The sequence below is a fragment of the Anolis carolinensis genome, chromosome 4 (genome assembly GCF_035594765.1).
Source record: "Anolis carolinensis isolate JA03-04 chromosome 4, rAnoCar3.1.pri, whole genome shotgun sequence".
NCBI classification, from domain to species: Eukaryota; Metazoa; Chordata; class Lepidosauria; order Squamata; family Dactyloidae; genus Anolis; species Anolis carolinensis.
In genome coordinates this window covers 97,636,599-97,650,292 of record NC_085844.1, presented here as the reverse complement: position 1 = coordinate 97,650,292, position 13,694 = coordinate 97,636,599, and the positions used below count along the sequence as shown (strand labels likewise).

Here is a 13,694-nt window from a genome sequence, read left to right as displayed (position 1 = left end):
TATGGCGTCCCTACTTCGCGGATTTTCAGTTATTGTGGATGGTCCTGGAACCTAACCCCAGCGATAAGTGAGGGAACACTGTATATGTAAGTTGGAACAGGTATATTTTGAAGTGTAACCCTCTCTCTATATATAAGCTTTCAATAGCATAGGAAAGGTTTAATATCCCTGTGGTTTTTATTTTGCTGTCTGTGCCCCTTTTCAGACGATTTCACCTCACTTTCTGTTCCTGTGATAATTGCATTTTGAAAAAAATGGCTTGTTGTGGAAACAAGGATTGGTGATAAAGCTTTCGCTTAGACATAGGTTCCTCATGATACAGTAGAGTCTCACTTATCCAACATAAACTGGCCGGCAGAATGTTGGATAAGTGAATATGTTGGATAATAAGGAGAGATTAAGAAAAAGCCTATTAAACATCAAAATAAGTTATGATTTTACAAATTAAGCACCAAAACATCATGTTATACAACAAATTTGGCAGAAAAAGTAGTTCATTACACATTAATGCTATGTAGTAATTACTATATTTACGAATTTAGCACCAAAATATCATGATATATTGAAAACATTGACTACAAAAATGCGTTGGATAATCCAGAACGTTGGATAAGTGAGTGTTGGATAAGTGAGACTCTACTGTAATTATTTTGGGAGCAACTTTACCTTCCAAGGGGTAGATTTCTCCCACTTCCTGTTGTCTTACCCCATTTGTAACTATGAGTGATTTGTAAGTCGGTTGTTTGTACCCCAGGGACTGCCTGCATTTGTTTTCCCAGACATATGAGAAAAGCAGGCTTGAGGTTCAGCTACTACAGGACCTAAAACAACAGAGAACCATACTTTAGCCTACTCCCTTATCCCACAATCCTATGTGAAAGTTGTCTGTAGTTGGAAGATTTTTGGAGATGCAGGTAACGCACAAACCACATGCTGCACAGAAAATGCAGAAGTCCTAGAAGAAGCTGGCGGATCTACTCCAGACTGGACTTAATGCTGAACCTTCCCCACAGTGTGACTGGGTTGTGGAGAATCGCCCTGGATTTATTTGAAATGTTCCTTTCCCAGGTCACAGCAAACCTTACCAGAAATCAACAGCCCATGTAGAAATTTGTTCTGCAGTCCATATACAAATTCAGACCTAAACTGTATACCTGTGAGCCATCTTTTGTATTAATGAAGCATTGGCTGGATCAGGAAGAAGGCAGGAGAAAAGGAGAAGAAGCATCAATATGGATGAAGGCAGAAATTCCGATTGTAGAGATGAAAAGAATAAAAGAGTTAGCTGAAAGAGAAAAAGACAGGAAGGTTTTCCTTTAAGAATGTTATCAGCATGCTCAACATGGAAAAAGAGAGAGAAAGCACTACCTAGGTGATAGGGATTGATTAACAAGACCAGGGCAGCTTAAACTTTTTCCACTTGCGACACCTTTTAACCCAAGAGTTTTTTTGCAGAACCCCAGGTATATAGGTATAAAAATAGATATAAATATGAAACATTTACTGATAACACGATGTAACATGATTTTTGTTCCTGGGTTATAACTGTCATTAGTTCTATCATAAAAACGTGGAAAAAATTTATTAAACTGACAAAACATTGTTTTTGTGGGATATTTCGCAGCACATTTTGCTATAGTTTTTCAAAGAATATCTCATCGGGTCTCAACCAATTCAACATAGTTGGTGGCAGCCACAAAAATGAAGTTTCTGGAGTATAACAACTACTTTCAAATTAAGTACTGTACAATTAAACAGGAAATAACACTTTGAAAGCAGGAACATAATTTTTTTCAATTTTGTTACATAGAGTAATAAATCAGCATTTGAAAGACTAGCTAAACAGGTATTTTGTGGTGTACAGTTGAATCATTGTCTGCTGAGTCTACTGTAAACATTGAATGTTGTTGCTAACAGGTTTGTATAAATGTGTGGAATTCAGAAAGCTTTTACTGTTGCTACATTTTTCATGATCTCAACACTGAGCTAAGGAGACCCGATTTGGTATCAGGACCAACAATTTAAGAAGCAGGGAAATAGACCATCCATTTTAGATTGAGTCCACACTGCCATATATTCCAGTTCAAAGCAGATAATCTGGATTTTATATAGCACTGTTAGAAGGGGCCTGTGGCTTTTCCACATAGCTGAATAAAACCCCCCATTTTCTGCTTTGAACTGGACTATAGCAGTGTGGACTCAGATAACCCAGTTCAAAGCAGATATTGTGGGATTTTCTGCCTTGATATTCTGAGTTATATGGCAGTGTAGAAGGGGCCTGAGACATGGGATACTATCGCAATTTCACATGTAAAAGCCTAGCAGACTTACAGCTGTTCAAATTCTCAAACCGAGTTAGAGTAGAGGATGAGGGATAAGAAAATATATTGCCAAATACAAACAATATATCCTGGACTCACCTAAGATATAGCACTGGCTGTCTACACGACACATTGCAACTTCTGGTGAATATTCCAGGGTTTCTTCACTAAACCTAACTTTGCCCTGATTTAGGTGAAGTTGGGAGATTCTCCAGAGTTTGTAGGAAAGTCTGGATTATCCTAGGGCTTTACAGCCATCTGGACAGCTGGATCAGGTCCACTTTGGTCCAATCCACCATCCAGACCCCAAATTCAGCAAGTATGTGCTATATCCAGGGCAGTTTTAAGGCAGAAATACCCCAGAGCAAGGAAAGCAAATGATGGAGCTAAGTGAAGCATGAAATGGGAGCTAGGACACAAAAGAGGAAGTGGTTCAGAGAAATGCAAAGACAAATTGGAGGAAGAAGTCTGATAAAAGAAAAAAAAATGCAGAGGGATCAAGTTGCAGCGTGGAGAGTTGTACACTGCCAAACACCGAAAAGGTAAGGAATTCACATATGAACAGATCAAACGGGGAACAGAACTTTTATTTTTTTTAAAAAGAAAGTGTTTTAGCCGGTATGTGCTTCTTCTTCAAATGTTTCATTTTACCCACTTAAACAGTGGTTCTCAATCTGGGGTCCCCAGATGTTTTTGGCCTTCAACTCCCAGAAATCCTAACAGCTGATAAACTGGCTGGGATTTCTCGGAGTTGTAGGCCAAAAACATCTGGGGACCCTAGGTTGAGAATCACTGCACTAAATGGTGTGAGAGTTTCATCTCCATAACTTTCTGAGGTTAAATTTTAAATAGTACCTTGACAATGGCTTTTCAGAATGGAAACACATTGAGATTAGTACATCCATCAAGTGAACACCTTGAGTCATGTCTCCAGGTTCTTCTTTGGATTTTATAGTGTGTTTTCCAGTTTCTGTAGATCACTAGCTAAGACAGTTTTGCTAAAATTACTGTATGCTAAGACAACTACAATATTTAACTGATAGGTTTAAGTTACACTATGGATGTAGCAGAAGTTTAGAAATAAGAACAGAATCATACAGACTGACAACGTGCTAACAATCAAATGCTCATTTGTTTTATTTGAAGGATAACAAGATATTTACTGCATCATGACATAGCATACTGAAATATCCCATTAATGTAGTCTTAATGAATTCCTCCAGTCAAGAACCATTAAAGGTCCTCCAACTTTGATCTTCTAGTTTGCAAACTGTCCTTCTCTCTACATAACTGAATGCTCCTCTCTAGCTCCTTCTACACTGCCATATCAAATCCAGATTGTCTGCTTTGAACGAGATTATATGGCAGTATAGACTCATATAATCCAGTTCAAAGCAAATAATATGGATTATCTACTTTGATAATCTGGATGATATGGCAGTGTAAAACGGGCCTCTCTCCTCTGTGCTTTGAAAAGTATTTTGGACTATACTTTTCAGAAGCCTCCAACCAATCCCAAACTAGATCCCAAACTACTTTTTCTGGGTTCCATATGGAAGTTGTTGGCACAGATGAGGATGAGAAAGGGGATGATTGTAGAGGCCCCAATTTGCAGTTCCTGGTGTTATCAAGATCTTCCAAACTGGAATCTCCCTGTCCCAATAGCTTTAACATGACTTTAAAAACAAACACAAAAAACAGTAGCTATAGTCCACAATCCCCAATATACCTCAAGACAAAAACAATTAGCAGAAAAATTGACAAAAATGAAACACAAAGTGATTTGATATCACTTCTAATTGTGTTAGTTGTGCTGGTGGGTCTCCTTGGCAGAGGAGCATAGATGAAAAAAACCATCTCCCTTTCCATAGTTGCCCAGCCATTGCTTAGATCACACATGTCAAACACAATGCCTGTGGGTCAAATCTGGCCCACTATGTCATTTTATGTGGCTCACAAAGCTTTCAATGCCAGGGCAACAGAGTTACATGTATATAGTCTTACAATGTCAAAAGTCCCTTTGAAGGCAACCATAATGCTAATGTAGCCCTCAGTGAAAATGAGTTTGATACCAGAGGCATAGATGGACCCCTCTTTACCATCAATCATAATCTCTTGCCAAGGAAGTCTTGCCATGACTGTCACACACACCTTTTGTAGATGGGCAGAGTGAGGCAAGTATTCTCAAGCTCAAAAATCATTATTTGGCTACCTATAACAAACAACACAATGAAAGGTAAGTAATCCATACCTGTCTGGGGTCTAACGGTGGTTAAAGGTGCCAAATAGTCCTTCATATCATCATGTCTGAAGTCAACAGATATTTCATACGGTGTTTTATGCAGCATATTCAGATGGTCAGAATTGGCTCCTCTGCTCATAAGTTGTTGGGCCAAACTTACCCTCCCGGTAGCAGCTGCCAACATCAGTGGAGTCCATCCCATAGTCTTTGCAATGTAATTACAATTGGCACCCCAGTCCAGCAGAAGATGGACAACTGCCTCATGTCCATGTTGGACAGCGGCCATGAGAGGGGTGATAGCTGGCAACTCCTCTTTTGTGTTGTCCAAGCCAGTATTCAAGTGGTCATAGTTGTCAACGTATGCACCAGCTTCTAGCAGCAATTTCACCACACTAATGTGGCCACCCCTCGAGGCCATGGTCAGGACACTGGCTCCCAATTTGTTCTGTGCATTAAGGTCCGCACCATTTTCCAGCAAGATGCGAGCCACATTTAGATGTCCAAATCTTTGATGGGGAAAAATACAGGAAAAGAATTAAAACACCCAGGAGGATGTAAGAACAATTGCTGCTTTAACCTCTATGGCTCCATGATATGTAATCCTAGGAGTTGTAAGTTTACAAGGTCTTCAGCCCCCTCTGCCCAAGAGTGCTCATCAAACTGCAGCTCTCAGAGTCCATATTCACTGAGCCACTGCAATTCAAGTGGCATCTAACTACATTCATTCTATATCAGGAGTCCCCAAACGAAGGCCCATGGGCTGAATGCAGTCCTCCAAGGCCATTTACCCAGCCCCTGCCCTAAATTTTGGATGGTCTTAAGCAGGAGTCCCCAAACTAAGGCCCGGGGGCCGGATGCAGCCCATCGAAGCCATTTATCCGGCCCCCATGACACAAGGGGGTTGGGTTAAATGACCCAAGAGGTCTCTTCTCTTACAACCCATTATTATTATTATTATTATTATTATTATTATTAGAAATACAACAAGATGAGTCCACAGCAGACACTCTGCTGGCTGTTGAATTGGATCACACGTCGGACACTTCCCAAGTGACTAGGACTGTGTGATGTATCGGCGAATAATGTGCGCAGATCCCAGTAAGGTGGCCTTCTGCAGCTGGCAGATGGTAATTTTGTCAGCGCCAATTGTGTTTAAGTGTAGGCCAAGGCCTTTAGGCCCTGCACCCAGTGTGCCGATCACCACTGGGACCACCTTGACTGGCTTGTGCCAGAGTCTTTGTAATTCGATCTTTAAATCATCATATCGTGTCAGCTTTTCCAGTTGTTTCTCCTCAATCCTGCTGTCACCTGGGATTGCAACATCGACAATCTATACTTTGTTTTTTAACACGATTGTGAGGTCAGGAGTATTGTGTTCCAAAACCCTGTATTATTATTATTATTATTATTATTATTATTATTATTATTATTATTATTATTAACATTGAGGCTGGGTGGCCATCTGTCAGGGATGCTTTGCTTGTGCTTTTGGTGCACAGAGGCAGAAGGGGGTTGGACTAAATGGCCCAAGGGGTCTCTTACAACCCTCTTTATTATTATTATTATTATTATTATTATTATTATTATTATCAACATTGAGGCTGGGTGGCCATCTGTCAGGGATGCTTTGCTTGTGCTTTTGGTGCACAGAGGCAGAAGGGGGTTGGACTAAATGGCCCAAGGGGTCTCTTACAACCCTCTTTATTATTATTATTATTATTATTATTATTATTATTATTAACATTGAGGCTGGGTCGCCATCTGTCAGGGGTGCTTTGCTTGTGCTTTTGGTGCACAAAGGCAGAAGGGGATTGGACTCAATGTCCCAAAGGGTCTCTGCCAACCCTCTTTTTATTATTGTTGTTGTTGTTATTATTATTATTTTTTATTATTATTATTATTGTTATTATTATTATTGCTCGGTGGCCAACCATAGTCCGGCCCTCCAACCATCCGAAGGATTGTGAACTGGCCCCCTGTTTAAAAAGTTTGGGGACCCCTGGTCTTAAGTCTGAAACTACTTGAAGGCACACAAAGACAACAATCCTAATTAACTTGACTATCTCATCAGCCAAAAACAGGTCCACACTTCTGACTGAAATAACAACAACAACAACAACTTTATTTTTATATCCTGCTTCCATCTCCCCGAAGGGACACAGAACTGCTAACATGGGGCTAAACCCAGGCAATTACAATAAAGCACAAAAGAATACATGCATGACATGCATCAAAGGTAGAGATGCAATAAAGTAAACACAATATACACAGTAACATGGTAAACAGTAAAACAGTAATTATAACATAACAAAACATACTGACATAAATAAAATACTGAGAAGCTTATGTTGGTTAAATCGTTCTCCATTTTAAATATTGTATTATTCTATCTTCTTTTTTTTTTGCACTACTGATATGTACAGTGTGCACAGGAATTCATTCATTTTTTTCAAACTAGTCTGATGACCAATAGTCTGAGGGATTGTGAATCAGCCCTTGGTTTAAAGAGTTTGAGGACCCCTGACTTAGAGATTCTTAGAAAGAACATTTTAATCAAATCCATAAATGTGGGAAGGCCAACTGTAGTGAGTTTTGGAAGGTTACTCTTCCTGTAGGAGTTTCCCCTTTAAAGATCCCTGACATCATGTTAATATTTGGAATTCTGACAAATATACAAGGGTACCTATATACAAGAATTTATTTATGTATTAGCAACATTAATATCATGCTCTTCTCACCCCGAAGGGGACTCAGGGCGGCTTACAAGTTATATATACATACAATCTATATATATAAATGAGCCACAAAACAACAAAACTACAGGCCCCCCAACCTCGAAATTTGACAACACAACCCATCACCCACGCCTCTAGGTTGATACAATAAAAAGCAAAGAAAAATAAAGTCCTAATTAAAGGGAGAGCAATAATTGTTTTTATCCAATTGCTGCCAGTTTAGAGGGCTAATCTCTGCCCACTTGGTCTCCTAGCAACCAACTCAGCCAAGAGACAGCCAGGGTTCAGTTAGGGGACAGGCAGATTTAGGCCTCACTTAGGCTTCTTCCACAGATTATCTAATTTGCACTGGATTATATGGCAGTGTAGACTCAAGGCCCTTCCACACAGCTATATAACCCATTTATAATCTTATATTATCTGCTTTGCACTGGATTATCTTGACTCCACACTACCATATAATCCACTTCAGTGTGCATTTTATATAGCTGTGGAGAAGGGGCCTCATATAATCCAGTTCTGAGCAGATAATATAAGATTATCAATATACAGTAGAGTCTCACTTATCCAACACAAACAGGCCAGCAGGATAAGTGAATATGTTGGATAATAAGAAGGGATTCAAGAAAAGCCGATTAAACATCAAATTAGGTAATCATTATACAAATTAAGCACCAAAACTTCATATTATACAACAACTTGACAGAAAAAGTAGTTCCATGCGCAGTAATGCTATGTAGTAATTACAGTAGAGTCTCACTTATCCAACACTCGCTTATCCAATGTTCTGGATTATCCAACGCATTTTTGTAGTCAATGTTTTCAATACATCATGATATTTTGGTACTAAATTTGTAAATACAGTAATTACTAGATAGCATTACTGCGTATTGAACTACTTTTTCTGTCAAATTTGTTGTCTAACATGATGTTTTGATGCTTAATTTGTAAAATCATAACCAAATTTGATGTTTAATAGGCTTTTCCTTAACCCCTCCTTATTATCCAACATATTCGCTTATCCAACATTCTGCCGGCCCATTTATGTTGGATAAGTGAGACTCTACTGTAGATCAATTTGCCAGGCATACAAGGACTATAGGGGGCAAATTCCAGGGAGAACTAACTGGCTGTTAGGAATTGTGGGTGTTAAAAGTGGAGGGCCCGAAGTTTCCCCATGCAGGTCTTAAGGAAACTCAGAAGCAATCATTAACCCCTCCTCCGGCAGGGGGCGCTGTGGGGCCTTCCCTCAAAGGCCTTCCCGTAAAAGCGGGCCTGCCTCTGGACCAAGGAAAGATCCGCCTTCCCGTTAGATCAGGCATGGGTACACGAGCGGCTGACGGGGAAAGGGCCTGAGGCCAGGAATTGTGGGAGTTGAAGTCCAAAACACCTGCAGGGCCCATGCCTTCCTTAGATGGAGCCCCTTCGGGCCCTCGCTCCCCTGCCGCCTTCCCTCCCTCCCCAGCCTGGTCCTGACCTGGCGGCCTGCATGAGCGGGCTCCACCCGCAGTGGTTGCGGCTCTGCACCGAGGCCCCCCTCCGGAGGAGGAAGCCCACCAGCTCCTCGTGCCCGCCGGCCGCCGCGAACTGCAGTCCCGTGTTTCCGGCCTCGTCGGCGCAGTCCACGGGCACCCAGCCGCCCGCAGGCACCCCTTCTACCGCCGCAGAACCGGCCTCGGCCGGGAGCAGGAGGCGGCGGGCGCTCTCGCAGTCGCCCTGGTCGCAGGCGCGGAGGAGAAGTTGCGCGCCCGCAGGCACCCCGCTCTCCCCCATCGGGCCCGCCGCCCTAAGCCCCGCCTCCGTGGAGAGAGAGAGAGGGGGGAGGGTGGGGCTTAGGGCGGAGGTGGGCGGGGCCAGGGCAAGGGGGCGGGGCTCGCCCTGGAAGCTCGGCCCACTCTTCTCCATGGTCCAAGCATTGACAGATGGACATAGAGAGAGATACAAACACACATGGGTGGATGATAGAGCAATTGATTATAGATGGAAACATAGAAAAATACTTACACACATCCATGGAGGAAGATAGGTAGATGGGTAGATGGATAGAGCTATCTATCTATATACAGTAGAGCAGGGGTCCCCAAACTAAGGCCCGGGGGCCAGATGCGGCCCTCCAAGGTCATTTACCTGGCCCCTGCCCTCATTTATAATATAATATTTTTATATCAGTTTTAATAATATAATATATTATATATACATATGATATTGATAATATTATCATGTTATACAATGTAATACTAATAATAATACCATATAGTGATATTAATTACATGTTATATATTACATATAATATTACAGTATAGTGGTATAGTTCAATATAGTAATATATAATGCTAATATTTTGCTATGCTAATAATATAATATATTGTATGTACATACAGTTGCTCTGAGTCCCCTTCGGGGTGAGAAGGCAGGATATAAATGTAGTAAATAAATGTAGTAAATGAATAAATAAATAATGAAGACACACAACAACAACAACAGCAACAATCCTGATTAACTTGACTATCTCATTGGCCAGAAGCAGGCCCACACTTCCTATTGAAATCCTGATAGGTTTATGTTGGTTAAAATTGTTTTCATTTTTAAATATTTTATTGTTCTTTCATTATTGTTGTTTTGCACTACAAATAAGACATGTGCAGTGTGCATAGGGATTTGTTCGTATTTCTTTTTCAAATGATAATTCGGCCCCTCAACAGTCTGAAGGATTGTGGACCGGCCCCCTGCTTAAAAAGTTTGAGGACCCCTGCAGTAGAGTCTCACTTATCCAACACTCGCTTATCCAACGTTCTGGATTATCCAACGCATTTTTGTAGTCAATGTCTTCAATATATCGTGATATTTTGGTGCTAAATTCGTAAATACAGTAATTACTACATAGCATTACTGTGTATTGAACTACTTTTTCTGTAAAATTTGTTGTCTAACATGATGTTTTGGTGCTTCATTTGTAAAATCATAACCTAATTTGATGTTTAATAGGCTTTTCCTTAATCTCTCCTTATTATCCAACATATTCGCTTATCCAACATTCTGCCGGCCCGTTTACGTTGGATAAGCGAGACTCTACTGTATATCAAAGAAGGCTGAAGAAATCCAACACCTTGCAGATAGCCATGATGCTCAGGGATTTTTCAAAGCCACAAAGATTATTTATGGACCAAGAAACCATGGCATACAGCCCCTACGCTCATCAAATATAGAGACATATATACAAAGAGAGAAATATATATACAGATGGATAAGTGGATGGATCAATAGATATATGTAGGAGATACGTATATAGAGAGAGAAAGAGGGAGAGAGATGACTGGAAAGATAGCTGAACAGATTAATAGATGATAGATAATGGATGGAAACTTATATAGAAATACATAGAGACATATAGACATAGATAGAAACATACATAAAGATAGATAGCTGGCTGGACAGATGAATAGATGATAGATGGAAACATATATATAGAGAGAGTGTGTGTGTGTGTGAGAGAGAAATATATATACAGATAGATAAATGAATGGATGGATCAGCAGAGGATAGAAACATATAGTATATACATACACACACACTAGAGTCTCACTTATCCAAGCCTCGCTTATCCAAGCTTCTGGATTACCCAAGCCATTTTTGTAGTCAATGTTTTCAATATATCATGATATTTTGGTGCTAAATTCGCAAATACAGTAATTACAACATAACATTACTGCATATTGAACTACTTTTTCTGTCCAATTTGTTGTATAACATGATGTTTTGGCACTTAATTTGTAAAATAATAACCTAATTTGACGTTTAACAGGCTTTTCCTTAATTCCTCCTTATTATCCAAGATATTCGCTTATCCAAGCTTCTGCCGGCCCGTTTTGCTTGGATAAGTGAGACTCTACTGTATATATATGTGTGTGTGTATGTATATGTGTGTGTGTATGTATATGTGTGTATATATATATATATATATATATATATATGGAGAGAGAGAGAGAGATGACTGAATAGATGAATAGATGATGCATGGAAACATAGAGATACCTACCCTGTTTCCCCGAAAATAAGACAGGGTCTTATATTAATTTTTGCTCCCAAAGATGCACTAGGTCTTATTTTCAGGGGATGTCTTATTTTTCCATGAAGAAGAATTCATATTTATTGTTGAACAATAAAATGAACATTTATTATATACTATAAAGTAGTTGTCATCACAAACCAGCATAACCAGACAAACTATGAATCCTATCAAGAATTTCTTGTTACTACCATTATTTACATGTACAACAATCTATGGTACCTCTTGCAATTTAGGTTTCACAAGGTTTCCACGCTGATTTCTCTCTATTCTAGTTTCAATGTAGTCATGAATGATGAATAATATAATATACTATAATAATAATATGATAATATAATAATAATAATATAATGATATACAATATATTAATGAGATAATATAATACTAGGATATAATAATAACAGAATATGATAATAATATGGTATTAATAGGATATACTAACAGAATAGCATAATAATCTAATAATAATAGGATAATATAATAGAATAATAGAATGGAATAGAATGATAAAAAATATATTAATAGGATAATATAAAATGGAATATAATAATAACAGAATATGCTAATAATAATAAAATAATATGATAATAGAATAGAATAATAGTATAGAATATAATGATATAAATATATTAATAGGATAATATAAAATGGAATATAATAATAACAGAATAATAATATAATAATAATATGAAAATATAATAGAATAATAATAGAATAATGATATAATGATATAATAATAATAGAAAAATATAATATAATGATATAAATATATATTAATAGGATAATATAATAATGGGATATAATAATAGTAACAGAATATGATGATAATATGGTAATAGAATAATAGTATAAAATAATAAGTTTCATGGCATAGGATAGGAATAAGGATGAGAGGAGAATCCCTATGCGTCCTGTACCTTTAAGAAACAGAAAGAGCAGGACGAGTGTAAAGCCCTCTTCCTTCCCTCCCACCCTCCCTTGCCCTGGCTCCAGGAGCCAATCAGAAGCCTTGGGGGCGAAGGGAGCATGGCCAGGAAGCATGGCCTTGTCTCCGAAGGAAGAAAGGGCAGCGCAGCAGCAGCCACGGAGGCTGGGGGACAGGCGAGGCAAGGCCAGCAAGCACTTTCTCTCCCTCCCTCCCTCCGGTGTGTATGAGTGCTGCATCTGCCTGCAGCCATGCTTCCCAATGGAACTCTGCTGCAGCCTTAGTTGCTAGGTCTTACTTTCAGGGGAGGCCTTATATTTGGCAATCCCCCCAAAACCCTGCTAGGTCTTATTCTTTGGGGAGGTCTTATTTTAGGGGAAACACGGTATATACATATATAGAATTAAATGGATGAATGAATAGATCAATAGATGATAGATGGAAACACACACACACACACACACATATATATATATAGAGAGAGAGAGAGAGAGAGAGAAAATGGATGGAAACAGAGACAGAGATAGACAGGTAGAAACATATAAAATAGCTAGAAACATATAAAATAGCTAGAAACATATAGAGATAAATATATAGAGGTAGGAAGGTATATAGATGGATGCACACATATGTACATATACTAATAAACACATAAATTCAACCAGTAGTAAGGTTTCAAATATGTGTTAATACTTTCTAATATGCCTTTAGTCCCACTATTAGGGGAAAGGCAGGATATCAATAAATAAGACCTCATAACAGTGAATCTACAATGTAGGATTAATGCAGAGTGACACTTGAACTGCCATGGCTCAATGCTATTTTCTTTTCGTGTCAGGAGCGACTTGAGAAACTGCAAGTCGCTTCTGGAGTGAGAGAATTGGCCGTTCGCAAGGATGTTGCCCAGGGGACACCCGGATGTTTTGATATTTTTACCATCCTTGTGGGAGGCTTCTCTCGTGTCCCCGCATGGAGCTGGAGCTGATAGAGGGAGCTCATCCGTGCTCTCGAACCTGGCAGCTTGCAGATCAGCAGCCCAACCTTCAAGTCACAAGGCTTTAACCCACTACTCCACCCGGGGCTCCATGCTCAATGCTAGGAAATCCTGGGAGTGGTAGTTTGGTGAGGCACCAGCACTCTTTGGCAGAGAATGCCAAAAAACGATATAAAACTGTAACTCCCAGGAGTGCATCGCATTGAGCCATGGCACTTCAAGTGGTGACAAACTACATTAATTCTGCAGGGTAGATGCAGCCTAAGTTTCAGGAGCCATTTCTTCCCATCCTCTTGTTAGCTGAGTCCACTGCCTCAAGTCCCTACTGTGGTGCAAAGCAAGTAATAGAACTGAATGTTTAGGGGGGGGGGGGGGACCCAATATTAAATAATTGCCTACTTTTAAGTCAGA

The 13,694-nt window shown here is 39.5% G+C and overlaps 1 protein-coding gene across 1 annotated transcript in view; it reads right to left on the bottom strand.

Annotated features, from left to right (window-relative positions):
• The window catches only part of anks6 (ankyrin repeat and sterile alpha motif domain containing 6), a 32,180-nt gene extending 23,081 nt beyond the window's left edge, over positions 1-9,099 (bottom strand). Inside the window, exons 1-2 of the mRNA XM_008108879.3 lie at positions 8,776-9,099; positions 4,573-5,069 (exon numbers count right to left, since the gene is read on the bottom strand). Of these exons, the coding sequence (XP_008107086.1) occupies positions 4,573-5,069; positions 8,776-9,071 (793 nt within the window). The 5' untranslated portion in view covers positions 9,072-9,099. The remainder of the gene's footprint in view (positions 1-4,572; positions 5,070-8,775) is intronic.
• Between the last annotated feature and the right edge of the window lie 4,595 nt (positions 9,100-13,694).